We start from the raw sequence: 27,048 nt of genomic DNA on the forward strand, positions 1-27,048 counted from the left end.
TGATTAATTAGTCCAAGTAGACTTAATGTAATCAAGTATTACGCTTACGTTGTGTTCTTTTCCACCCGAATTAACATAATGGATTCCTATCCACTGCGTCCGTAATAACAGATAAAAAGTTTGAAGTCGCATGCACGTGTATAGTGCAGGACTGGAATTCAAAAAAATTAAACCTTGATCTTTGAGTGGATAAAATTATTTAATTTCTTCTTGACACTTGTTTTTGTTCGTTGGGTTTTTATTTCGGTTCGGAAAAGAGTGTAACGAATTAGACCTGACAATTCATCTGAAACTGACTTCTATTCCATCTTGATTTAATGTATTAACTGTTAAAATACTTCTGATTGGATAACATTTATAGGCATATCTTTATAGTTTTAAATAAAAATGCTCCAAGTGTTGTAAGTTCGGTGTTTTGATAAAAATGCATTTAGCCTACACCATTTGTTTATAAACATTCAAATGCTATCATGCTTGTAGCTAAACATAGACAATTATGTGCATAATTTGGATACTGCCATAATACATATTTTGACTTAACATTATGCAAGTAACACTGGTACATTTAAGTCCAAAGCATACCATGTTTTAACAATTTTCTCTGCTCAGCATGAAGTCATTGGCATGTACTGCCTCAGAAATATTTAATTTGATCGTCATGCCTGTAACACGAACCCGACCATCACCAGGATGTGCATATCCCTGTCTCATATCAAATTTACTTGTTTTCTCATCTCAAACCACCACTTCTGATCAGATTCCCGTTGCTACGATACAAATGCAAAAGGACACTAAAAAGAAGAATACGGACCTAGCTAGGGATTCCTACACATCAGAAACAGTATAAAAGCTGAAGGCGTGACCACCCCTTGAAAAAGCATAACAGCAAATCTACCAAGATGCACTAAGAAGGTCGCAAACCACATCTAGTAGAATTCCAGAGGCATGGCAAAGCCCAGCAGAAGTTGGTGCTTGTGTCCTCCAAGTATCCATTTGTTTTCACAGTAGATTATCATGAAGACTAAAAGTTGCTCAAGGGAAACTTACTGTTTCTCATTAAGTCGTCAAATTACGCTACAAGAGCATACCGTCAACGTGGTCGTAGTGTCCGCTGGTACACCAAAATGCACAAGGCTTAGAAGAAAGATACATCCTCGGATACACACCGGACGTAATCCGGTTTCATACCAAATGAGCAATGTAAACAACTTTTCACATTACACATTTATTTAATTAGAGTCACACATGTCTATCTTTTTATCATCCACGAATTGCGAGTCACGGAACCTTGGCATGTTCGACCTTTTTACTCCACAAACCCAGCTCGAATTCTGCTTACCCAGCGTCACAAATGGCAACAACCGTTCCATACAGTTTTTCTAATCTTGCATGCTTGAGATGTGCTATATCGCCAACAGTCTAAACATCACATACAGAGGTAAAACGTGAAGTCAAAACTCCGGGTGAAGAAGTCTTGAGAACATACACGAGGTAACCGATCTGAAGACGTGGGTGTTGATTGACTATCTGAGTCTGTAGGTGTCTGCTTCATCATATCGTCGTTGTCATGTTTGAAGAAGCTTTGAAGAGCTCTCACAGTGAATGTTCGCATTCTATTAACTTCCATAGCAGAAAGATTTTTCAGCTGTAGACAACGACAACCCTCATAAATTAGTTCCAAAAACGGCTTCCCAAAGCGCATCCAAACAAAGAGATACGAATGAGCATGGTCAAAAATGAAAGCAATTAGAGTAGTTGCAGCACGACTGTCACAATGATGCTTCGACAAACAAACTAATATCAAGTAAGCATGATCACATCACCAAGTGTGTAGAAAGTCCAATAGCAAGATTGTGACCTTCACAGCGTGAGTACGACCGGAAAGCGTTTTTAAACCTTTCTCCACTTTGTCCCACCTTACATCTTTGATATCCTCTAACAGTGATTGCACCTGTTCAATTGGAAAAATTGTCAACCTCGAACGTTGTCTAGCGATATATATCCAAGGAAGTTCTCTCATTTTCCAAGCATTCCATTGGCATCATATAGCGTACGGGGGAAAATGTTTTAGAAAAACACAGATCAAAATAAAAGATAGAAAAATCCAACGGTAAACAGCATTTCATGAATCATTACCATGTAGTTGTTCTCAAAATCTTCCCGGGCACTTCACACAAGCATGCAAAAATAATGGCAGGGTCAGAGGAGGTTACTTCAATCTCTTTGACCAGATAAAGCAAAAAAAAATTAAGCTTGAAAAAAACAACTGAAGAAATTAAAAGAGCATTTGTGGAAGGATGCCCTCAAATTGAATGTGAGGGCAATTACTAAACATGACTCAAATCTAAGCAGACCACGTATCTGTTCATATCATCCTTCGAACAAACGCCCGCAACATAATTCTAATACAGATGACTGTGTGTAAGACTCAATAAGAGTTTGAGATGAAGTGACATAACAGACACAGGTCCAACGGAGAATTTTCGGATTGAATTGACAAAACAACAGACATAATCATTTAGCTATCAGTCACTTGAACTCTGGGAACAAATTCGTTTCCATCTCCATAATAAAATTGTTTATTAAAGAGTGGGAACAGTCACTCACTTGTCAAGAAGCAACTTGGCTATCTCGACGTAGTGAAAAGGCAGTGGTTGAAACTCACGGGGAGCTTCTCTCTCCATCTCCAGCACTTCGGTCAACCTTTCTGTGCCATTGAGATGTTCCATGATCAAGCATCAATAATCCATGGATTCTAAAACCCAATCCATAATCCAGGACAGGTCCTAATTGTGCACCAGAATGAGTGATAGTTTAGTAGCCGATACAATCCATATCAGACAGTCCTCTTTAAATGCTTCCACGTTCGCAATTTAGTTAGAGACAAAAAGGTTAACTCACCGACCGACATCCAACCTGGTGGTTGGATCCGACATTTGCTTCTTTTCTTCATTGCTATACCAAGCCAAAGTGGCACTGTGATAGGTATTTGAGGTCTGAAAGGTCCATAGTCTCCCTGTGATTTTCAATACCACGTTAAATGAACTATTAAATGGATGTGTCGTCAACAGAACTATACCAAAATCCCTACATACCAAAACTATGGCCTCCCTTACTATCAGTAGCTTTAAACAATCCTAGAGGGGCTATGGCTACAACGAAGGAATCTTTGAAAAGGTCCAGATTACGTGAGAATGAAACCTACACAAATCATGTGAAGCGTATCCATGCGAACATTGGGAATAATATTTACTGGCTCATCCTCAGCCATAAACTCCACCTGCAAGTCAGAATACAAGACTGAAAAAATGTAGGCTATCGAATCATGTCAGATGCACGCCAAGTGTTGAATCTAGCATTCTGTACGATTCACATATACACGCAATAAAAACACCAATATCAAGTCCCAATTCCTGATTCCGGGAAGCTCAAAAAAAAAAAAAAAAAAAAAAAAAACACATTTTATAGAGTAGTTACTCAAATATACATGATACTGTCATTTTTGACGCGTACCCTTTCTTGAAAACAACATTGAACTTATATTTTCTACCAATGCATTGTCCTCTCCGTCTCACTCCAATCAAACCGAAATTTAACTTACAAAGACACAAACACGCAATCCATTATATCATTCGCTACGCCAAATCTCCAACCAAAATTGAAAATGACCTCCTCGACAGATCCAACTCGTAAACCACACAACCAGAGGCTGAAACTTCTACACACAAGTTCGCAACTACCTCCAGACAAGAAATTCACTGACCCTAAAGAAAAACACGCCAAAAATCAGACCGACGGCACCGATCAAGCCATGGAAACACTTGCCTCTAGCTCCGTGAACAGAGCGGGCTCTGAAGGCCCTTGACCCGCCATAGCCGAAGCGAGAAACTGTTCGAAGCAAAATGGGACCAGCAATTCAGTGGCGGGAGAAGTGAAAATGAACGTAGTGCCCACCGTGTGCCTGGGTTGGAGGCTATCAGCCCGGGTATAAACATCAGCCCATTCGATTAGGCTTAGCAAGATGCAGAGGATGCTGTGGCAAGCATAAATAGTGGCCCAATTGATACCCTTGAATTTTTCAAATAGTTCCAATGTAGCTGAAATCAATGCAATTTCCTTAATGAGCAATGTTACATTAAAGGGTAGACGTAGAAGAATTTTGATGTACACTTCCACTAGTTCTGGTCAATATTTTTGCCTCACCATGTGATAATTCTATTGTAACATTGTACAAGTAAATCAATGTCCTTGTTCAAAAGTTTCTTTTAAATGAAACATTAGTGCAAAGTAATTCAAATGAAAAGTTCCTATCATTTTTCCATACTAAACATTAATGGATTCTACAAACATTTGCAACAAGTTGGGAAAATCTATACATGTATTTGTATAATTTCTTATTGTAGCCTATATTTTGATTGCAAAGCCAAAAAATTCTAAATTGATGATTTTTATTTTGCTAAATATATAAATAGAAAAAATACTGTGAATATTTTTTTAGTAATTACAACTGCTCAAGAAAGTAATAATTTAAACCAAATTTGACTATTCTACACGATTTTTATTGAAAATGGCCAGATTAAGTATTCTATATACATAGATACTTATATAGATACAATCGTTATCTATGAACTTAATCACTCCCTATTATATTACTATTTTATTAATTAAGATTATTTTTTATACATGTCAGTTATAATAGGAAGACTTGTATTATTGCATGTCATATAAAACAACTATATAATGAATGGTGTAAACCTAACCAAGAACATCTTAACATCGATTATGGCTGCATAAACCATTACTTTTGTTATCTCTAAGATCAAGCAATATGGTCAATGATAATGTATCAATGGTGCCACTTAAAATAGTTGTGGATACAAAGTATGTTTATTAAGTCCAATTTAAGAATTACTTAAAAGTATTATTGTTTTGCTTCAATGATATTAAGTTGAAACATTAATTTAAAACTACCTTTAAAATTAAAAACCTAATTCTGCTTGCTTGTATGTATTGAAACATGTTGGAATGAGAGAGAATTAAAATCACCTCATCTAAAAGAAGAGAATTTGAATATAATGGTTTATATTGAGCATATAACAAGACATATTCTTTAAATTCATTAAAAACTAAAATTTTGGGTAAAATTAATTTTGATAAATAATAATGCAAAAAATCACATAAAAATAAAATAAAGCTTATTTTGTACTAATTGTATTGCACAAAATTTTTATTCTACAAGATACATAATTGATAAATTAAAAGTAAAAAACTAATTTATAAATTTTATTTTATTTTAATTTTAAGTAACAACTCTAGATTAAATTTAGCAAATATTCTTTTAGAATTCTATAAATATATAGATAAGAAATAAAATCATAGACATACTAAATTATTTTTAATCCAAGAAATAAAAAATATATTTTATAATGGATGTAATTATTTGTTGAAAATATATTTTTTATAGTAAAAAAACGATTAGACATAAATTTTTATTTTATAATATAATGTTTAGATATATATGCATCATTATTGTGATAAATATATATATATATATATATATATATACATATTTATTTATTTTTATAAATAATTATTACCATGTTTAAGTTAAAAACACTCAAAAAGTATTTTTATTATTTTTTGATTTTTTTCTTTTCAATTTATAATTTTTATTTTTAAAAATATTTTTATCTATTTTTTGATATAAAATTAAATAATTTTGTATATTTCTAGGATTTTTTAGATACAACATGTTAAAACAAATAATTAAAATTAAATTATTATTTTATATTAAAATTAAAAAATTAAAATATTTATTTTAAGTTTTATATATAATTTAATTATATAAATATTAAAAATTATATCTATAAGTTTATTTATTAAAATTTAATAATATTATTTTAAATATAGATTATGTAATTTTTATTAATATTAAATTTATTTTTTATTTATTTTTTATTTTTTTAATTCTATTTTAATAGTTTCATATAAAAACCACTTAAAACTAAAAATAATTGTATATTTATTGTAGATTTATTTTTGTAAAGATCTTTGCTTGATTCAATTTATTAAAAAGTCCCAATAACAAAAGTAGAAGATATCTATTCTTGATGATGTTCTTGTTGAACTTTCAATAATTCCCACTTATCTACAATGATGCATCTTTTTTCTTCACAAATAAGATAAGAGTTCATGTTGGAAATTTTGAATGGCATATGAAGTTCTTGACCAAATTCTCATCATGTTGGAAATTTTGAATGGCATATTATGAACATTAATTGCTACATCTAAAAGAAACATTTTATTGATACCATCTCTTTAAGGCAAAAATAACCATGTATGACATATATATGTACAAACTTAGTTTTCTTGACTAAAAATATTTTTTTATTTTTAAGAATTTTTTTATTTTTAAGAATTTTTTTATTTATAAAACAAATTGAAGCTTTTAAATTTAATAAGGTGGAAGCATTGTAATTTTTTGGTTCTAAACAAACATCTATTATAAAACCAAGTAAGAAATCAAAAGAGAGAATATGACTTTTAGTAAATATTGTATAAGATTCTAACCACATGGTCCCTATTAAAGTTGGATAAATTCCTTTTTCAATGCATCTTCGTTCAATGCAACGTGGTAACCACGTTCTTTAATTTTTGGTTGTGTTTCTTCTTTAGACAATGTTGAAAAATATACTTAAGTTTTATACAATATAAACACAATTCTTCTTAACAATGTTAAGTCTTTTCTTGCTCAATGAGAGGTTTAAAACATATCATATTAATTTGCATAGATTCCAACCTTGATGAGCATGTTTTTGAAAACTTAGGATTTGTCATCAAGTCTTAACTTATTCTTCTTCAATCAAATCTTTGTTCTTGTTATCTTTTAGAATATAAATTATTGCATGCAATCATTTGAACAATAATTTGCATAAATGAGTTTGTTAATGGCATTGTCAATAATAAATCTTTGATATTATCTTTTTATATATATCAAATTGATTACTAAGGACTTTGTCATTTTAATCCACATTACATACAAAGTTTTGGAATTCAATAGTATATATGGAAGCTAAACGAGATCCTTATTGTAAAAATAAGAATTTAGTCTCTATTATCTTTTTTCAATCACTTTCTCTAAATGTGGCCAAAAATACTTCCAAAAATAAATGTAGATTACATAAGAATTATAATCTTTTTCTATCAAAAGCGCAAACTAAAAGATAGGACTATGCCTATAAATCCAACTTGAATAAATTTATTAAAATATTGGAAAGGATAAAACCTTAAATAAAACTTGTCTTATTATATGAATCTTCAAAATTTTGATCTTCTTCTATCAAAATTCTCTAATATATTAATCTTTAGATTCTTTATATTTATAATACCAAGACTTCTTCGATTGAATAATGAGGTTGATCTACTTATTTCTTTCAATTGCACTACTTCTTAATATAGATATTGCACTTTATTATTGATTCTTTCCATAGATATGTAAATAATACCTCCATAATTTATGTTGGTAATACACGAAATTTCTATCCTAATAATGTTGATAAATTTGTAAAGATTTGCAATAATTACAAATTTGTTATTGCTTCTGCCAAATATAGCATCCATAATTTTTTCTTCCATCTCTATAACAAATAACTTAAACAAATCTATAAGTCAAATTAAGGGAAGGTAATCTACAACCTACAATATCAAATATTTTTTTTCTCAAAGGATAGTTTATTCAATTTAAAAAAAAATCCTCAACCAATTAATGATTGAAAAAATAAATAGTTTAACATCCAATTCTTTAAATAAAAATTCAAAGAGCTCACACTATCACAAGAAAACTAAAGTTTTAAACAAAATACTGTTTAAACGGTGGTTCAATTGTTTACCGATTTCCTATTCCTCAACTAGTAAAATTACCAAGACTTGAGAACGTGGTAGGTGATACCATATCCAACACATTGAATGAATGAGAAAGGAAAGAAATATAGGATTACTGAAGCAATATTGTGATAGATCAATATCTTCATAAATTGATGATGACCAACATAAGAAAATAACCCATAAGCCATAATTCTTATGTTTTCGGGGCTTGAGGACAAGGTTCACGATCCAGTTGTTCCGAGGGTTCTTCCGAATCAGTGTGTTGTGGGTCCAACTCGAAGTACTTGTGAGTGGAATCCCGCACAAAAGACGGAGTCTGGTGATATTAGTCTTAAAGTACCACCTTTGCTTGAAACATACATCGAATAAAAGATTTTGCTAACAACCAATCCATGATTATTCGTGAACTATGCAGCTTGAATCAAATCACATGATGCAGCAAATGATAAATTTAAACACATATCTGCATTCGGCATACTGCCAAGTTACAAAACTTCACTAGAACCACTCTCACTTGTGCAATGAAACCAAGTTGACATCAAATTGTGTTAGTGAAAAAACATGGTTGATTCAGTCTGAGTTATGACCTCCGAGCTTACGTCCTGCACGCTCCTTAGCAACAGACCTCAGATCATGCTGGAATTTGAGCGGCGTGAGAGTCTGGTTCTTGGGCTTCCCTTTCACAAAACCCTGAGCTAGGAACTGGTTTCTTCCTGCCTCCACGGCGGACACGCACACGTAGACTACATGAGGTTACAACTGTAAGAAGCGTGGCAATTGTAAAGAGTGGCGAATACTATCTTAAAAAACCCTCATTCATATGTTCTTGAAAATAAGATAGACATCCTCGGGGCATCAAAAGAATTCAGATGTCCTTCGAAATTCGAAACTTAAAACAAGCTTAGCAAGATTGTAAAATATGACTATTCCAACGTATTTATTAATATGAAGACAAATCCGATGACTGGTTCTTCCTCCGCAGCACCTGAATGTCTCTATTAGCCCCTAAAACTGAAAAGAAACGTTGTACTCTTTAAGCTTCAAAACTCTATCTTAGTAGAGGAAGCGGAATTGCATACAGAATTTCACTAGAGAAACAGAAGCTAGGAAAATTTCCTTACCCATGATGTAAGAGAGCTGAGGCCTTGGCAAACGCGCGATTGTGGCAATGAAGAATTGAGAAGGAATTTGAGTCTCCGATCCAATCCACTTTTGGTACACTTATGTTAATGAGACTCGTGAATTAATTTTTTTCAGGTCGGCCTCGAGGGTGCTCTACTAACCTATCTTTGAATGCCTCCAAGTTGGATTCACCTTCAAAGAGACAGTGAAAACAATTCATTTTGCGATTCTTTTATTTTCTGTACCTAAAAGTATTGGTATCCGTAAGTTGAACGAATGAGACCACGCAAAAAACTAAATCGTAAACCCTCCATCGTCCTAAATAGAACCTAATATTTGACAGACAACAATCGTACGAATCGAGTACTGCGTGGTAAGGTTCTTCTAGGTTTTACTGCAGATTCTCTAAGATTCTGTTCCCCAACTGTCCTGGCTATCTCCACCTGTACACAAGACACTTTGAGAAACGATATTTTAACAGATGAGGAACTTTGGACAGATTGATGACTCATCCCATATCCATTAACTTTATGGGCAACTTATCACAGTAGCGATCATTCCAACACTAGCCTCGTTTCGAAACTGGGACTTCTTAACAAAGCTCATCTCATCGCGCAGGGCTTTGCTGACTCGCGAGGAACACTCTCGTGCTATTCACGGCGCCTCCACCGAGTCTTCACTCTGCCCATCCCTATGTGAGGTTTCCTCCTGGTATTTAAGGACCCTAGCGTAAATTTCTTCGGTCACTCCCTTCACACTCACAACTCACAGATCAGAGATATGTACCAAGTTTGAATCGAAGCACCCTGTTCTTCTGTTGAGAAGAAACCGCAGACTATAGTCTAGGTTAGTGGTGGGTTATCGCCTGATTGACGCAGCGTCTGTGTAGTGAGACGTTTTTGAACTGCTGTCTTCGGTTTGTTTTGCATCATTCGGTAGCGAGTGTTAGATAGTGCGTGTATTTGAGGAAATGGTGTATTGGTTTGCAAGTGGTATAGTTGTGAGAGCCGGCATGTTTGAGAGGAGAGCTATTTGTTAATCTAGTATTAGTATTTTTATGCAGGAGCGATCTAGTTGTGTTTCGTGGGTCAATTTTTGTTTGGGCAGCTGCATTTTTAGTTACAGCTGGTGAATTTAACTTCTGAGAGTATACAACCCGGCGTGTGGTTTTGAAATTTTGTTATCCAGGATAGGATGGTCTAGCATACCAGTTTATTGAGAATATCTTAAATCCTTACCTAGCTGGTTTTTCTTGTGAGAAACTTGTGTCACCGTGGCCGTTCACGTAAGATTAATCCGTATCTACAGCTTCGGAAAACTCTCAGCATTTGTATGTCAGCCTCTTTTTGACCTAAACAGTCTGTGTGTGCTATTCCCGTCGTTTATTTCGATTTGAAACGGTCTTGTGATGATCATACGCTCTTATCTTTTTTTCACTTAAGTTAGTGATTTGTTCTCAAAAGGTGGATTGCAGTTGGTGGAGGCAACTTGAAGATTTGAGGTTGATTGAATTGTTCGTGTGGGAGTTTTAAGTGCTGATTAGAGCTTCCTATTTCATGCAAATTCTACGTAGATACTGGATTTTTGCCCCTCACCAACAGAGAAGAAACGCAAGCGCATGTATGGGGTACGGTGTTTCCCCAATCCCAATTGGACATATAAGTCCATTGTGCTGAAGGTCAAGTTAGCTCACGATGTTTAGTTGGAAGATCATGTGAATGTTGTGTATAAAGGATTGCTTTCTTCATTTCCGACTTGTGATTGTTCACCGATAAGAGTCTGTTTGCAACTGTAGTGCAGTGGGTGTCTTGGAGGATATGTGCGGCCTCCTCCTGCCGCCTTACCAGAAAAGGTAAATAGAGCATATAAGAAGAATTCCAACCGGCAGGTTCGGGCCCAATCTGCTTTCTCTTCTGAGGACTGGTGGATGTCTAGTTCCCACGGCATGGGCGATAATGGTGGTGCTCTTGATTCTCAAGCATTAAGGCATTATTCTAGAGCTTTAAACAAGAGTCATGCATCTGGGTCAGCTAGTAGCAATAGCAGCAAATCATCTTTTGAGAACCATGGTACGCACAGATTTTTGCCCCAGTCTCTTTCATACAAAATTAGAATTTTCTATTTTATCTTATGAATGCAGTAGTTTGATGTTGCAGAACCCGTATGAAAACAAAAATATACGATTCCTTGACGTGCCAAACCTGTCTTGCGGTATGTGCAACGGAGTCTATCGCTACATGGAAGGGTCCGTTTTAATGCTTCTTGATGGGTGGGTCACGACAGCATTGACTCATTGGCAAAAACAACGAAAGGAGTGGGTTGGCAGCCAGAAGTCCCAACCACGGAAATTGCGGGAACCTGTCATCAGGTATGACATCGCTGAGGCTGGATCAGCAGCAGACAGTAAGTATAATGTGATGTGTTGTTTTTGATTAGGATGAGCACAGATACGGGGTGTATCATGAGCCTACCTCAGAGCAGATCGCGAATCTGTTCCTTCTTAATGCACCTTTCAACGTATAATCAACATCACTAGTAAATATCAATCTTTAGTGAAGTGCAAATATAATTCCCGGCCAGTGCAGTTATGGTGTGGCGCTGCACGTAGAATCGTAAGTGAAAAATACCTGGGTTTTTTTGGATAATATCCGTCGTTTTATGTTGGATTGACAACCAACATCTTTCAGGTTTCGATTTTGAAGTAATCAACCTTTCCTGTTTGTTGATGTGTAATTAAATAAGATCAGAGATCTTAAACTGTTTGTATGGTTTCATTTGTAAAGTGAATGCGGTTATGTCTGGGGTTGCAGATGGAACGCAACCTATGAGGAGCTACTTGGCACAAGCCGTCCTTTTGTGAAGCCTGTGCCTTTATCCGTACGTCTGAAATCGTATACTCGTCCCTCTTTTTTGTCTTTTTCTTTTATGGGTATGTGACCAGATTGCAGACACGATATGGACACTTTGAAAATAACTGTTTGCTTTTATCAGGAAATGGTGGACTTTTTGGTCGATGTGTGGGAGCGAGAGGGCTTGTACGGGTGAACGATTTCTTATGTTTTACATGAATGTACTTATCTCTTTTCAGGGTACGACTGTCAATGTAGTTAGGCATTCGGGGCACTTAGAGGCTCTCCTGTTTGAACTAGCCACTAGAGAGGATTTAGGACTCTGGTGTTAGTGATGCTGTGAGCATTTTGTCGGCAAGATGAGGATAGGTAGGTCTCATCTCACTTTCATCCGAGCAGGTTGGTGCTGAACCTGTGGTACTTGCTGGCATGTTGGAATAGAAATGGTTTGGTTGTCCTTAGACAGACGGCTTCGCAATGGTCTCGAAGAGATCTGCAGTGTGCACTGTTATGCACATCTTTGCTCTCCCAATACACTTCTTTGTGACTCGTTTCATGACTAGTACAGCAATGTGGACATAGCGAAAGGTAATCTCTACAGGTATCTTAAGCTAGGCTCTTGTACTTGGGAGGTGGGAAGACTTTGGCACATGTATTTTGTACACAGGCAGTTATCTAAAATTTAATTCCGATCATGGCAGCAAGATACATAATAACAGAATGTATAGGTGCACATTCACACCACTGTTTAGTAACACATCTATCACAAAGTACAGTAAGAAAATTCATTCCCTTTGCCTTGCGTTGCCATCCGCCCTCAGCATATGACTGAGGGCTTCTCCAGATTTGGACTTTGAGCCATGAATAGTTTTATATGGTGATTCCATCGATTGAAGAATAAACCACATGATTTGGTACACTAATCGCGAAGATAAAAGCACTGTAAGACACTGAAGCACATAGCTGTATACTCAAATCCTGTTAAGTTGATGGAAGACCTTTGAGGGCAATGAGTCGAAGAACTTGCAAAGGCCGTTGGCAGGTTCAGTCTGGTTGCAACTGGACTGTCTTGCTCAACCGTTTAAATGAGTGTCTACCACAATAGTGGAGTTGATCATCAGAAATGTGTAGAAAGAAGGATGAGAAGTGTTGCAGGTGCTGTGGATAACTCCCCCTACCAAAATAAATTAAATTTTCGCATGAATATTAGACGCAAAAAGACGACAGAGAAGCAAATATTTAACTGGAACTCCCCCCATAAATATATCTTCGTTGCCATGGTTATTAGTTTTCCAGATGAAACCATGGAAATCTCCTTTGCAATTCAGTTAACATCATGAAAATCCAAAGTGCTGAATCCCTCTAAAAATCTACTGTACTGTTACAGATAACCAGTTGATTAGAAGTTCTATATATGTATACACCTAAATTGCTCCAAACTTATTATAGTATTATAGTATTATAATAACATCCTTCAAGAAAAATTGTAATTTCTTGAATAAAAGCATATATATACAAACATCCCAAAACAAAGCACGATAGATTAAAATTTAGAAGAAATTAAGCTATTTTTCATTAGTAATAAGATTATTTTATAAAATTAGAAAGGTAAATATTAAAATATACCAATACTTGTATTAGCAAAACTGAGTTATTCTTCTTTGTGCTTCTTATTATACTAAGAATGTTTAGAATATCTTCAAAGAACCTAATGTTATTACGTTCTAAAAGAAGACTTATGATGCATTTGTTTGATATACCAATGATAGAATATATTTAAAGTTTTGTTTTATGTTATACTAAGAAATTCCAAATTTAGATAAAAAACATTTCATATTTAATATCTGCTCAATTTTTTATTACTTAACTTTAAAAATTAAAAAATCACATAACACTTGAGTGATTATATATATATATCATACTACCTAATGGAAAAAATTAATTATAAACTTGAAAATTTGTAAAAGATTGAGATAATAGATGTGTACTAACAAAAAATACTCATTAATAGCATCAAAATTTACAATTTGTATATATAAAAACTAACTTAAGATTATCTTTATTTTTGTCTTGAATTTTGTTATTACATATTTACTTACAATTACTTTTGAATGTCAAGGTATTGTATTCTAATCTAATATTGTTTTTCTTTTTTACACTTGTTGGTCTGCTGCGCATAAAACTATTTGGTTCAATAGTACTAAAAGAAATTATTTTTAATGGGTATCAAGTTAATGCGAGTTTTTTTGGTCTGATTGATGAGGTTCTAAGGTTCTCAAAGCATCTTGTATAGCATTTCAACATCTACTCGGGTCAATATAGGGCTTTGGGTTTGATGACATTGAGTCCACACTTCATTGTACACCTTCTCAATAACAGCTTCTCAACTATAAAACTTAGCCACTCATAGCTACAGATGAGATAAATTAAGTTTGTTTAATAGTAACCCACTCGTCTTATCTTTGGACCATTCATTTGTTCATCATTTGTGTACTTTAGAAAACCCATTTTTCTTCCTATTTAGTTAATCATATAAACTATATGATATCAGAGCGCTTGGTGTGCTGATTGAACTCTTCGAACTCTCTAGGGTGAGATGTTAGAATTATAGTACTCTATGGTGAGTGCTTAGCTAGTGCATTAGATATTATGCTTTTGAATGAATACAGGGATTTCAACACTGTCTGTAAAATTACTTTTGTCAAAATGACCTTAGAGATAGGAACTGCCATTTCAGAACGTGATAGGCTTGTAGGAGCCTCGAACTACATTATGTAAAATTGGAGACTTCACGGTGTGTTAGAATGGGACGACTTCTGGGAGTTTGTTGATCCTTTACATTTTAACAAGCTCAAGTATCTTGGTAGCCATTGGAAAGACTTTGTTGTCCAGAGGAGGCATTTCAGCACAAGTAGTAGTTAACCTTCAAAAGTAGAGAAGAAAAGTAATAACCATCATCAAAGCTGAAATTTGCGTTTGAATAGGTATTAGTGGCATCAGCATCTGGTGCCTGAAGTTGCCACCTTCGCCTCCAAGATCCAGTCCTCTCATTTCACAGCTTCAAACTAGCTCGCCATGTGAACATCCTGCGTTGAACTCGTCGATCGCCCTGGAGACTGTCATATCCAGAGGTATGGACACGCAATGTGAACAAAGTTCTGCATACTGTAGCTCAAACCATGGTGCATAAACCTTCATTCTGCAAGTAGTACCCTAGTAGAAAGATGACCCGTACCAAGACCAACAAACCCCACTTTCGACTAATTGAAACATGCACCACAAAAGCATACTCCGAGTTTTTCGGCACCACGCTTATTCCTCATTCTTCCAAGATGCATATTCCTTTACTTATATACCCCAATTCATCACCCACGTGCCCACCCACACCATACACACACTAACAAAGACAAACCTGCCCCCTGCCGCCGCATTCTTGATGTGCAAGTAAGGAATCATGCCGTTGCTGCAGAGATTCGGAGCCACAATCTTCCCTGCTTTCATTCTCTAAGTATTTCACCCATTTCACTCCCATCCAATTTACGCAGCGTAACACATAAGGATTCGCGTAGTGAAGGTGGTTAGGCGACACTGCCCAGATGACATGATGGGACAGGCGCTCCCTCCATTCCGAGCTTGGACGACACAAAGCAGGCCTGAGCTAGACCTGCGAAAGTGCCACCAAGAGTCAACAACAGTTGACAACAAAGTTACTCCGGAATTTCGACACAGAACTTGGTTGGGAACACATCCGGTTTTTGACCCAGATTCTTTCAGAATAGCCTGCAGTAAAGAAACAAAATCGGTCCCACAACAAAAATAGGTCCCTTGGAATTCGTGTTCATTCATTATGTTGGTATTCAAAACTGGGATAAACTATTATATATAATCGAAGTCACAGCAGACGTTCGTGAGGTTCTTTTGACTTACGGAGTGAACTCGGACCTGCAGTAAGTTAGACGTTATGATCGAAAGGAAAACGTCAACTCATACCTCGACCTAAACTACGCAAACTCAATCTCAGAAGCATTTGAAAGCTGCTCAGAAAGTGTCGGACTGCTTCCCCGGCAGCTGCATCGCAGCCACAACAGCATCATGTGTCATCACAACGGAATACCAGAACGTTGACAATCATCCCGGCGGCTGTCGGACTGACTCTTTACCGGAACTGGTTACTACAACGTCGTTCCACCATCTTCTCTCTCAACCTGTTTACTAATCAGGTTTCGTTCAAGGTGTAGAAGAAATGGATCTAGCTATTTAAATACGGACCAAGAAGGCGGCGACCGGCTCGTGCTGGAGACTGCGCTTGTGGTCTCTGATCGTCTAGGATGACGCCTGATCTCGTGTTTCTGTGCATCGAGAATATTCAACCCCTCGGTCCCTCCAGCCCCGGAATCCCAACTCTTGAGCTCCGCTTCAGTGGGTGGAAGACTGTCGGCTAAGGGGTGTGGGCTTTGACGCAGGAGCTATGTACTCCGCGTAACACGAACCCGACCGTGTTTCCCCCAGCGACTTGGAGCCTGGATCTAATGAAGGCGAGTGCATCAAAACCTTATAAACAAGGTCTCCGAGGTTGGGTATGTAACAAATCATTCCATCTCCGCCTCCAATCTCATCTCAACTCACAGCAACCGAGACAGACATTCGACGTAGTCACGAACTTCATCACAGCCATCACATACCAGCCCCTCTCTGCAAGATTCAAGAACCGTTGTCGGAGTTTGTCCATTCAGGCTTCTCCAGATGTGTGAAGAAACGTCACGAAGCGCATACAATGGCGATCAGGGGCGATGGACCAAATGGCGACCTCCCGCCAGGACCCCGATGGGCGATGGTGGCTCCTCCAAGTGGAGGCCGCCAAGCAAGAGTCCCATGAGCGATGACGGGTCGTCGAGGTGGAGACCCCATCCAAGCGGCACCCAGGTACGGACGGGAGCTGAACCGGGATGTGTTTGAGCATAGGTCGGATTGTGGCTTTCGCAGAACTCCCACCAAGTTCCGGTCGGTTGGGTTTATCGACCGCAGCATGAACCGATCCAACGCCGATGCCAGGACCTATCCACCCGAGTTTAAAGTAAATCAACTCGTCCTCGCAGCTACTACAGCTACCTGGTAATCGAGTCAGGTCACAGAATCGAATCGACAGGATCTGGCAGTGTTCCAGTTCTACGAGGAGCAACCACGATTCGGCCCAGCTCTTGCACACACTTCCACAACCAGCGACCTCCGCAGCGACTTGCCCGGGCTTAGGGACTTGGGCGGCGATCCGGCCCCCGGAATTCGGAATCCCAGTGCGCTCAAGCTTAGATAGTATCTTGAGGTCCGTCACACAACAATTAGCCAGGCCCTGGTGATCGACAATCCTCTGCAGTCAACTGCCGGAATGTAGGGGGTGTTGTGTTCCCAAGAGGCAGCAGCTTCACGGCTGCTAACTTGTAATTATGAACGACTAAAAGAATTCTACTGGTTTATTGCAAAGCCACGAAATCTGAGCGTCTGCTCATATTTCGAGACGAACTTGGAAAGATCCACGGGGGAGTTGCAATAAGTGTCGGTCCGGTTTGGTATCGTCGAGATCAAGTCGGGGATTGGATTGCTGGCTTCGGCTACATTGGGGTCGGAGCGGAATCACGTGGATGCATGAGTGGAAATAGAAACCGAATTTGCAGGGGCTCTTGAGGTGCTGCTCCAGCATCAGCCTGCTCAACAAGCCATTTGATCAGTCCCACCGTCGGTACATGTCCCGCGCTGCAGCAGCTTTTGTGAATGGTATGGAAATGCTACAAACTGTGGGAAGCGCGATTGTGGTTCCCGCAGAGAGGTCGATTCGAACATGGCGGCAAGTCGAGGCTGTGGTAGAATGGAATACAGTGTACCCGCTGCATCTGGCCTCATGTATGAGGAATGCCTTTGAAAGAACAACTGTAGGAAGAACTGCAATCCGCCGCCCATGAACCGACACTGAGGAGGGCTATGTACTCTTTGGGGCACATTTCACGAGGTCACCGACAACCCGAATAAATACTTTTAGTCTTCTGAAACTGAAAGAACTATACTGACTCGATGAGGGCGATCTTTGAGGAGCGCAGCAGTTTTCGACGATTCATTCGTCGACATGTAGCGCTTTCTATTGGAAGACTCTAACATGCCCTAAGCTTTATTATTATGATCATTTGATTTCAAAGTTTTGATTTATGTTTATTACTTATTGCGGGGTTGTTCGTCTATTTTTTTAGTAAATTCTGTCTTCCATTTTTTCAGTCTACTACTCCTAGTATGGAAGAAGTGAGCACAAAGAAATCCACTTTTATATTCGATTTCTAAATTTTATATTAGTATTCTTAAAAAGAAATTGGAGATTTTTTGCTTTTAAATGAAAGATGTAAGACTGTTGAGATTTCTTATTTAGATTGAGACATAATTCTTGGAATTGTTTAGGGTTTATATTATTAGACATCAAGCAGAGCAAACAATTATCAGATGGGTCAGATTCACCGGAAGTCCTGCAAGGCTCTACCGTATTCGACATTCAACCAAGGATGCACTTTCATCAGGACAGACAATGGAATCGAACCAAGGAACTATTGCAGGATTCATTTCTATTATTAGAGCCTGGCCAGCGATATCCAGACGATTGTGAAGGACAATCTCATAAAATTATCTACACTGTCCCGTATCAAAATTGTGGTATAAACTCCTGGAATCAATAAAAAAGTACTCTCCAATTCCTGCACTCAAAATGTAAACGGTCCATCAGCAATAGCTTGTTATTAATCCCATATGTCTCAGTTACACATATTGACTCTGATAGAAGAGGAACTCATAACATACTGACCATTACTAGTTCTACTGACATATATGTCCAGACTCCAATCAGGAACTTGAGTCAACCATAACGACACTCCTTGTGAGGCCAAACTATAGAACAGGACAAACCCAAGCTCAAAGCCCAACACAAAGCAGGGTAATCCGACATATTCACCTTCATTGCTTATAACTTTAGCATTCTTAAGACTCAAATCTTATCTTACTTCTATACTTGATTCCTCGGAAGTGGATTCAAACTAAGAGATCATGAATCTTAATTATTTCTTTAGGTTAGGCATTTCTTCAAAAATTATTATTAAATGACTACCGAAAACAGAAGTTCGAAAATAGGATGAACTGAAGGATACCCAAGCAGCTTGCTGCAAAACTCGTAAAATCTCCTTACAGCGCTTTCGCTTAACAGCAATATCCACTTTTCTTGAAGCATCTCATCAAACAGGTTTTCCCTGAGCATGATAATGAGAAGAAAAAAAGACTGATTTAAGATAGAAATTTCAGATCTAATTAACGCTGAGCATCAGCAGCGATGGATAAATAGTTGGCAATATGCAAGTATAAACCAAATCGACTAGTCTGCATACTAGAGTGGTCTGTTTACTCACCTGTACAACTTCCTAATGAATACGCTATGAAGCTCCCTTTTAACATGGTTGACCTGGAAGATAAAGAAAACAATAGGTTTAAGTAACCAATGTGCACGTGTAATGGCTTTAATACCACATAGCTAGCCTAGGATAAGAATATGGTTATTAGTTTCCACTTACAAGTGAATTATAGATGAAACAACCAGATATGATATCGAACAAATGCTAGGAAAGACAGGTCGATAGGTTGGAAGCAGTTCTATTCAGCAGAAAAACAGTAGAAAATAAAGACAAACCAGAAAATGCATGATAGGTTTTGGTACTAAGTCTTGTATGTTCTTCCGCACGATGTCATAGTAAGACTTTAATAGAAGCCAAGTAACAGCAGTTTCTACAGTCTCTTGCTCACTTTGGGCATCACTCGCTCTAAGAGTAGCTGGTGGCTGTTATTCAGTCAAAACAGAGTTGTAATCCCACAGTCCACGTTAAAACACCATCAGCCTAAAGACATGTTGGTCATAATTCCATAACAAGAAACGGAAATAAGTTATAAATTTCGAAGTGAAATGCGAAACTAGCACATGATCACAAAAAATAAACAAATAAACAAAATAAAAACATTAGTAAGGATACCCACCTCACGTAACTGAATGTTTGAAAATGACGATTCCAGTGGTCCCTGTGCAGGTTCGGCGCAACTTCGAATAGGTGAATTCTCCTTACTATTGTTATTCACAGGTGAGCGAGTTTCACTGCTGGAAAAAATGGAAGATATACCCCAGGTGCTTCCAGATCCAGCACAGCCTGAGCAGAAAAGAAAAGGATTTCTGAGCAATCATGATTCAATGATAAGACGAAAATTCGAACAGTATGGTCGCATCAGAAAACTTGAAACCACACTCAACAAATGGAGCTACAACACAGATACCAGTGCAACATTGACGTTTTCATCAACATAGATGACCAACGGGCTAGTGTTCAAACATTCAGCTTAATATCCAAGAAAGATAAGTGACAATAGTTGGCTTTGAAAACCTATCAGATGTGCTGGCCTTCTCTTGTGATCCAGCTGAAGGCTTAGGTGCAACCTGCACAACATGAAATAGAGTAATATTCTTGTGTGAATACTCATATAGTAAAACAGTTGAAGTTCACTAGGGTTCAACCAGAAAATCACTTTCAGGAAATATGTGTACAACCGAATACCCACTTACAGGCTCATGGGAAGTTACTGATGCAGCATTAGTTCGAGCCAGAATTGCTCGTGCCTTTGCTTGCTTCTCTCCCAAGGAAGGAAGTCGCTCGGGTCCTGGCTCCTTCCATTCATGCAAATCCTTCACATAACAAGCTTTCCAATTCCAAAACAAAAGTTTCAGTTGCTTGGTGAAGAAGTAAATTCACGTGAAAGATGTAAGAACTTCACAATTCTCTATGAACCATTAAGCCAATTTACAAGAAGACTCACAATACAACATTATATACATCAAAAAGAATCGAAAGATTGATGATGCTTACCTTGGGAGTCTTAGCAATCCTTTGCTGATTCAAAGCTATTTCTACTCCCTTGTTGATGTAATCCAACCACCACATAGGCCAACCACCCGAAAAATCGACACATCAGACCAGAAAATACCCCCAAAAAAAGGGTAATTAAATATCCTTCACGGAATTAGTTTTAATGCAAATGTAAAATAATACTCAGCACTGGCCAAGTACAGCATGATCAAACCTTGCTTCTTCCCGTAATTTACAAGATATCTTTTACATTTCGGGACAAGGGTGAAGACATGCCTTAAAACTGAAACAGAATAATCTGCAATCACATAAGAATAACAGCCCCAAGTAGTGCTTAGCAATGAAGTATCAATTACCTCCATTTCAATGAGATGGCCAATCATAGTTTCTGCAGGAGCTAAACCTTCACAAAGGAAACTAGCCACCACTTCCTCAATACGTCTTCGCAAATGTGGAAACCTTTGAATCTCGAGCGTTTCACATCTATGTGAAATATAAATGTTGCATAAATCATCCTAAAAAGTATATTGTTAAAAAGTGATGATATCACAGTAATATGCAGGGCATTAAAAAGGTATGACAAAGTAGATTAGTAAAGATAGCTGAACATTATTAAAGAGCGGCATCAGTAGCTGTTGATATTCGAACACCGTAGGTGTAAAACAAGAACTAATTGCTTAACAACTAGTAGGTTGCCTTTGCGTACATGGTTACATATCCATGCAACAAACATCAAAGCAAAAATTTTGAACTGCAACTACCAATCCAGGATTTACCTTCACGAGTTCATCATAGATGAACTGAGCACACTGTAGATTAGGCTCCAACAATCGAGCAATCTGCTGACGCACTAGCACCTCAAATGGCACCTGCAGGAGCCAGAGTACAATAATTGAATCAAGCACAACTATGATTTAATGGCACAAACCAACAAGACCAAGAAATAAAGCCTTGGTGACGTGACCAGTCCTATTTTTTCATTATGGATCTATCTTACTTTATTCCCAATTCTTGCCAAATATGTGCACTTCAGCACATTAACAGCTTAGAAATTGTGCAATTACTATCTCAAAACAAAACTGAGATAAAAAGTTTCACAGAAACTTTTTAAAAACTTTTACATCCACATTCGCGCATAAACCTTCCCAAAACATTATTTTAAGCTATACAACGTGCACAAGTCGAAAAACCACATGCTACAAGCGCACACAATAAATATAGAGAATATTGCTACCTCTGGTACGAAAAGTACATTTTTGGGCCCTGTTGCGTTCTGTATAGCTGTTCGTATATCATCGTCACTCAAATCATCATTTGGATCCACCCCCTGTCACGAAAATCATTGTAACCGCCATAATTGAAATGAGAACAAAGTTCACTGATCCTATAAGAATAAGCAACAGCATCACTACTCATTTGTAGTGAGAACAATGCTAGAAATAAATCAAACGAAATCCTTGGAAATGCACAAATAGGACACCTCAACCATGGTACAGTACATGCACAACGTCCGTCTCACTGCAAATGGTATATTTGCAGTTAATCGAATACACGAAACATTTGAAAATGTGGTTGTCAGACGCCGAAGTCAATCAGCATACTGCGCATGATAAGTTTGCAAACACATAATTCAGACGCATGTACCCTAGCAGAAGCAAGAGTAGAAGAAAGTAGAAAGCTTTACAATGTAGTATTATGAAAAATAACATAAACTAAAATAAAGTTTCAAACCACCATATTTGACGGACTAGAATTGCAGTAAACATACCAAAAAATAAAAATAAAAAATAAAAAATAAAAAATAAAAGGGGAAGAAGAAGAAGAAGAGAGAAAGAAAGAAGAAGATTGTCCATTATAACACATCACCAATTACAATCATAGAAATTGGACAGTAGAACAAGAATTTAGTCCATAATCTTGGGAACATGCTTACCTCTAAACTTCTTACAAAAATAGCTTGAAAAACATAATGAATTCAATTTCCCCCGGAGAGTTCTGTAGTTGACATTTCTTCGTTCTTCCCGTCAACGGCAGATTGAAAGCCTGAATAACAAAATATTTTTTTAGCTTAAAGATCTTCAAGGGTTGACGAGGTCAACATGAATGCCTTAATGAGAATACGAAGACACTTTGGGAACACAGCAAATAATCGTAGTATTAAATACCATGAGAATACTTTGAGAGAATATTAAGCAACAACGCCCCTTGCCCTGACTAAACATTAAATAAATAAATTAACATTAAATACATTGGAGGCTCTAACATAAAAGATAAATAAATAAATAAGACTCCGAAGAACTCAGTGTCATCCGGCAGAATTAAGTTGACAAGCTACCCAAACCAAGGTCGTTCAGACACAAACAAATTAAATGATGGACGCTCAAGACAGACAGGCATATTCAAATATGAATAACTCCCCAAAATATCTCAACAGAATAAACAACTAAGACCAAAATCACAAAGTACCAAAAAGAACACTTAGAACATTAAGAAGCACGACAATATCATCTGAAAGAGACTACCTACCCATGCCTACGAGTCAATTCTTCGAGTGTATACACAAGCCATACATATATATATATATATATATATATATATATATGTGTGTGTGTGTGTGTGTGTGTATGTGTATGTGTGTGTATGTGTGTGATGTAAACTTACAGGCTTGCTCCTGAAGAAACTCTCTTCATAGACTAGAGCATCTCGCATGGACTTATTTGCAATAATATCCTGTGGAAATATAAGCGAGGAGAAAGTCCTTCAGTAGTTGCATGTCGTGTCACCAAAAATTGAACGTGATGAAAATAAAAATAAAAAACACCAAAGCATCCTGGTACTAATCACAGCTCCTCAAGTTTGCGCAACCTTCGCATTTAAAATCGTAACTTGCGTGCACTGGATTACTGTGGTCGAGAAGCAAGTACCTCTTGACTCCTGTTAACGACTCCAATATAGCCAAGCCGTAATGGTACAACATTTCCAAGAAGGAAATTCCGGGCGTCTGTTCCTCTGTCCATTATATCCAACTGCACATTCAAGGTTACCACTGAAATCATTTCAACAGTAACTTGGATGTAAATACTTCCATTTAGAAGAAAAAACACTCCCAAAAAGGCCCTCTAAACGTATACTAGAACACTAAAGCTTAAAAGAAATAATGAGATCATTTTAAAAGACATACTTTTGTGATCACCCAATCGTCCGAGATCCTACAAGTGAGAATTATGGATTGTGTAAGTTACGTACTTGCCGTCGATAACTTTCTATACCACGAAAGTGTAGCATTCAATATCAACAAAGGCGGATATTTTTTGGGTGTCCCACAAAAGAATGTAAAATAGATCCAACTAATGCACATTACAAACCCCGCATACGCTCGCACTCATTCTGATTTTGAGCAGCACGAACATCATCGCTTAGCGGTACTGGCTCAGATTTCCACAGTTTAAAACCTTAAGGAAATGCGATGAAAATTGACGTCAAAGAAAAAAAAAGGAAGATCAAACGAACCATCAGGGTCGGCCATGCGTGCCATTTGCAGTGCGTCTGAATTTGCCAGGTCTGCATTTGCTGGGGAGACTGCCAGTATGATGCAAGTCTCGTGCTTTATGTAAGATAAAACCATAGTCCTAACGCGGGCCTCAATGTCATTGGGTTGATCACCAACAGATACCTTGGTAATTCCAGGTAGATCCACAAGTGTGATGTTCAAAACGTTAGGAGAAAAAATCTTAAGCCGAATCTGCTTCTAGGAAATTCCCTTATTTGTTCCAAGCTCCCTATCAGTCTCAGCCTGTACACCAAGAAGATAAACAAGCAAAATAAAATTAGTATACCTAGGTAGTCTTTGCCGACAAATGTCTCAATGAACTATTTATAATTTTGAACAACTAAAAGAAATTAAAACCTACGCAAAGTGTGAAAAGAAATATGACCAAATTACCTAAATCTCTTTCCGGATAGCAGAAAAGTCTGTGAAGCGCCCACCGGGAATGTGAAGGAAATCGCCCCATTCTACCATTTCAGCCCGATCCTCAGGCCTTCGTGAGGTCTGTACCAGCGGTAGCACTACAGGCCGTCGAGTACATATGTCTGAACCTCTTGCCAAAAAATCACGTCCTACAAGTGCCTCTAAGACACGAGACTTTCCACTGCTTTGGCTGCCGACCACTGCTACCTGCAAGTTGCAACTCCCTTGAGATGAATGAGTATGAAATACGAAGAAAATCTACTATGAACGTGCGGCACAATTACTCACCATGTACACACACACACACATATCGAGAGAGAGAGAGCTGCATTCCGTGAGACTTCTAAACTGCTAATTCGCTCATAAAAGAAATTAGGTTTGTTGATCGAAACAATGAACAGCAATTCAAGAGAGGAATAAAGTGTAGTTCCAAACGAAGATTCCTAAGCCACAAATGAGGAAGCTAAAGAATTCAGTCCCGCTTAAAATAATTGAGGATTCGAACCTCAAGAATGCTGCTGAAATCTACAGACAACATTAAAAGCTCGTTGAAGTTCTCAATAGCCTTTAAACCCGGGAGATAATGCAGCATTATTTAGCTGGTAAATAGCTACAATAGCCCCGGGCAAGAAGTGGCATATAACGTCTAATCGAACTGAAATTGTTCATTCTATCCAAGGGATAAGAATACTTACTTGAGGCAAGTCGATAGTGGAAGCACTGCCCAGCTGAGAGAAAATGTGTTGGAGCTTGTTAACCAAGGGAATCACGGCATCCCCCCAAAAAAGGGTGACATTTGACGCAGGAGATGGTAAAGGTACAGAGGACGGCGATCCAGGCACCGAATCACCCGACACTGAGCTTGCAGGCTGCGACATAACGGCCAATTCACCAAATTTTGATCTCCTTCTCTGTATCTTCAAAGATTGACTACTACACCAAGCTGGATAATAGATTCACAAGTTCAAACCCCGGCCTCGCACTTCATCCTGAAGCACAGAACAGAGAATGATATCATAGACGAGTTAGATTCATCACAATCCAGCACAACTCGTACCCCTTCTTCCAACCATTACAATCGGAATTTCCTAAGAACCTTGAAGGCGCACTTGTACTCGAACCAAAACATTTCCAAATGCTTCCATAAACGGAAAAAAATAACACATTCGAGGAATGAACATTTTGCACGCTAGAACATGTTAGCACAACGATTCACTAGCCTACATTTGCAAACTTGACACACTAATCAGACTGAATAACACGTTGAATGCAAGATCACAAGACTGGAAAAGGATGAACCAGATCCAGAACCTTGACATACATTCGCGATCAATGACGGAGTACACGGCTGTAAATGTACTGATCCAAACCATAAAATCTCATTCTTCTGCCGATTATTCGCCAATCACCACTCAATTCCCTCTTGACACAAGTCTACGTCCTGGGAAAAACCGAGAAGCTTCTCAAATTCACCCAAACAAGGCCTCAAAATTCCATCCCGCATCACATCCCGCGAGAGGAAGGGCGTAGCAGTTAAGGTACATGCGACATGGAGCACGGTCGGCGGCGTTTACGAGCTCCATCGGACCCCTCGCGGATCCGATGAGAAGCATTGACGAGGAAAAAGCAGCATTCCTCATTTAAAAATTAGGATTTCGAGGAGCGAGCTCCACGGCACACAAGAGAGAGACGTTCCCTAAGTCAGGGAACCATTCCGAGCCATTGGAAACGTGGGAGGTTCGAGCTGAGCTGAGCCCTGTTGGTCCACGTCGGCGCTGCCACGCTGGACAACAATGGCTTTCATGAACACGTAATTGGGCTTTTTGAGCCGAGCACTATTCATTTTAGCACCATGCTTTATAAAACAATTTAATTTTTTTTCTGACATGCCATGAACGTATAATATCATTGAAAAATAAAATCACGTAAAAAGTAGATTTTGTATAATAAATGAGTTGTTTAATTTGTGACTCATTCAAAAACAAAGACATATCAAATATTAAACCTAATTAATATAATTGATACTAATTAATATTGAAGAACTTTATTAGATGATTCTTGTGCATTTACACATGAATTAGGTTGTGGTTTGTTGTCAGATCCAGAGCAAAAATCCATAATATAAAACAAAATAAAACGTCATTACAATACACAGAAATTTCCAAATCCTTGTTATCAAGAAACATTTTGAAGTGTTGTCTACCACTTGATATTGTTTCTCTCATGCATTTATTATATGATATATTTTAATTATAGAATAATACTCGCATATCAACGACAAAGTTGAAAACTTGCC

General features: G+C 37.6%; 2 protein-coding genes, 1 long non-coding RNA gene and 1 pseudogene across 5 annotated transcripts; 1 reads left to right on the top strand and 3 right to left on the bottom strand.

Annotated features, from left to right (window-relative positions):
* Positions 1–512: 512 nt before the first annotated feature.
* On the bottom strand, positions 513–3,375 carry LOC112276967 (DNA replication complex GINS protein PSF2). Of its 2 annotated transcripts, XM_090246957.1 has the most exons (8): positions 3,206–3,375; positions 2,902–3,016; positions 2,608–2,707; positions 2,137–2,167; positions 1,859–1,951; positions 1,487–1,645; positions 1,048–1,111; positions 513–662 (listed from the first exon to the last, which is right to left on the bottom strand). In XM_090246957.1, the coding sequence occupies exons 1-7, from the start codon at positions 3,269–3,271 to the stop codon at positions 1,091–1,093; spliced, it is 585 nt and encodes a 194-aa protein (XP_090103083.1). In that variant the 5' UTR covers positions 3,272–3,375; the 3' UTR covers positions 513–662; positions 1,048–1,090. The 2 variants fall into 2 exon arrangements, with proteins under 2 accessions (XP_090103083.1, XP_024364588.2); XM_024508820.3 differs by having other exon boundaries at positions 513–1,111; positions 3,206–3,373.
* Positions 3,376–8,427: 5,052 nt separating this feature from the next.
* On the bottom strand, positions 8,428–9,386 carry LOC149986450 (uncharacterized). The gene is made up of 2 exons (XR_016500712.1): positions 9,006–9,386; positions 8,428–8,597 (listed from the first exon to the last, which is right to left on the bottom strand). It is a non-coding gene; the product is annotated as an uncharacterized LOC149986450 (long non-coding RNA).
* Positions 9,387–9,642: 256 nt separating this feature from the next.
* Positions 9,643–12,550, top strand: LOC112276720 (uncharacterized). Its single transcript, XM_090246974.1, has 6 exons — positions 9,643–9,701; positions 10,580–10,633; positions 10,802–11,075; positions 11,290–11,374; positions 11,817–11,883; positions 11,998–12,550. Exons 2-6 carry the CDS (start codon positions 10,625–10,627, stop codon positions 12,049–12,051), a joined length of 489 nt encoding a protein of 162 aa, XP_090103100.1. The 5' UTR covers positions 9,643–9,701; positions 10,580–10,624; the 3' UTR covers positions 12,052–12,550.
* A 4,034-nt stretch (positions 12,551–16,584) lies between these two features.
* Positions 16,585–26,321, bottom strand: LOC112276626 (dynamin-related protein 3A-like; annotated as a pseudogene). The gene is made up of 21 exons (XR_016500527.1): positions 26,074–26,321; positions 25,448–25,741; positions 24,726–24,959; positions 24,293–24,575; positions 23,976–23,991; positions 23,707–23,791; positions 23,444–23,512; positions 23,174–23,225; positions 22,716–22,825; positions 22,017–22,109; positions 21,559–21,651; positions 21,139–21,297; positions 20,474–20,601; positions 20,303–20,355; positions 19,905–20,071; positions 19,564–19,710; positions 19,286–19,338; positions 19,031–19,129; positions 17,644–17,789; positions 17,374–17,554; positions 16,585–17,220 (listed from the first exon to the last, which is right to left on the bottom strand). The product of XR_016500527.1 is annotated as a dynamin-related protein 3A-like (transcript).
* Positions 26,322–27,048: the final 727 nt, after the last annotated feature.

The sequence above is a fragment of the Physcomitrium patens genome, chromosome 24 (assembly GCF_059467195.1).
Source record: "Physcomitrium patens ecotype Gransden chromosome 24, ASM5946719v1, whole genome shotgun sequence".
Taxonomy (NCBI): Eukaryota; Viridiplantae; Streptophyta; class Bryopsida; order Funariales; family Funariaceae; genus Physcomitrium; species Physcomitrium patens.

Excerpts from the sequence above, each read along its gene's own strand:
- LOC112276720 (XM_090246974.1), top strand. Across the intron at positions 11,375-11,816 it reads TTGCGGGAACCTGTCATCAG|ATGGAACGCAACCTATGAGG; the intron begins GTATGACATCGC and ends CTGGGGTTGCAG. Across the intron at positions 11,884-11,997 it reads TGAAGCCTGTGCCTTTATCC|GAAATGGTGGACTTTTTGGT; the intron begins GTACGTCTGAAA and ends TGCTTTTATCAG.
- LOC112276967 (XM_090246957.1), bottom strand. The coding sequence starts at position 3,271 with ATGGCTGAGGATGAGCCAGTAAATATTATTCCCAATGTTCGCATGGAT. Across the intron at positions 2,708-2,901 it reads ACCAGGTTGGATGTCGGTCG|AAAGGTTGACCGAAGTGCTG; the intron begins GTGAGTTAACCT and ends TCAATGGCACAG. Across the intron at positions 1,112-1,486 it reads CTTCAGATCGGTTACCTCGT|CGGACACTACGACCACGTTG; the intron begins GTATGTTCTCAA and ends TTGGTGTACCAG.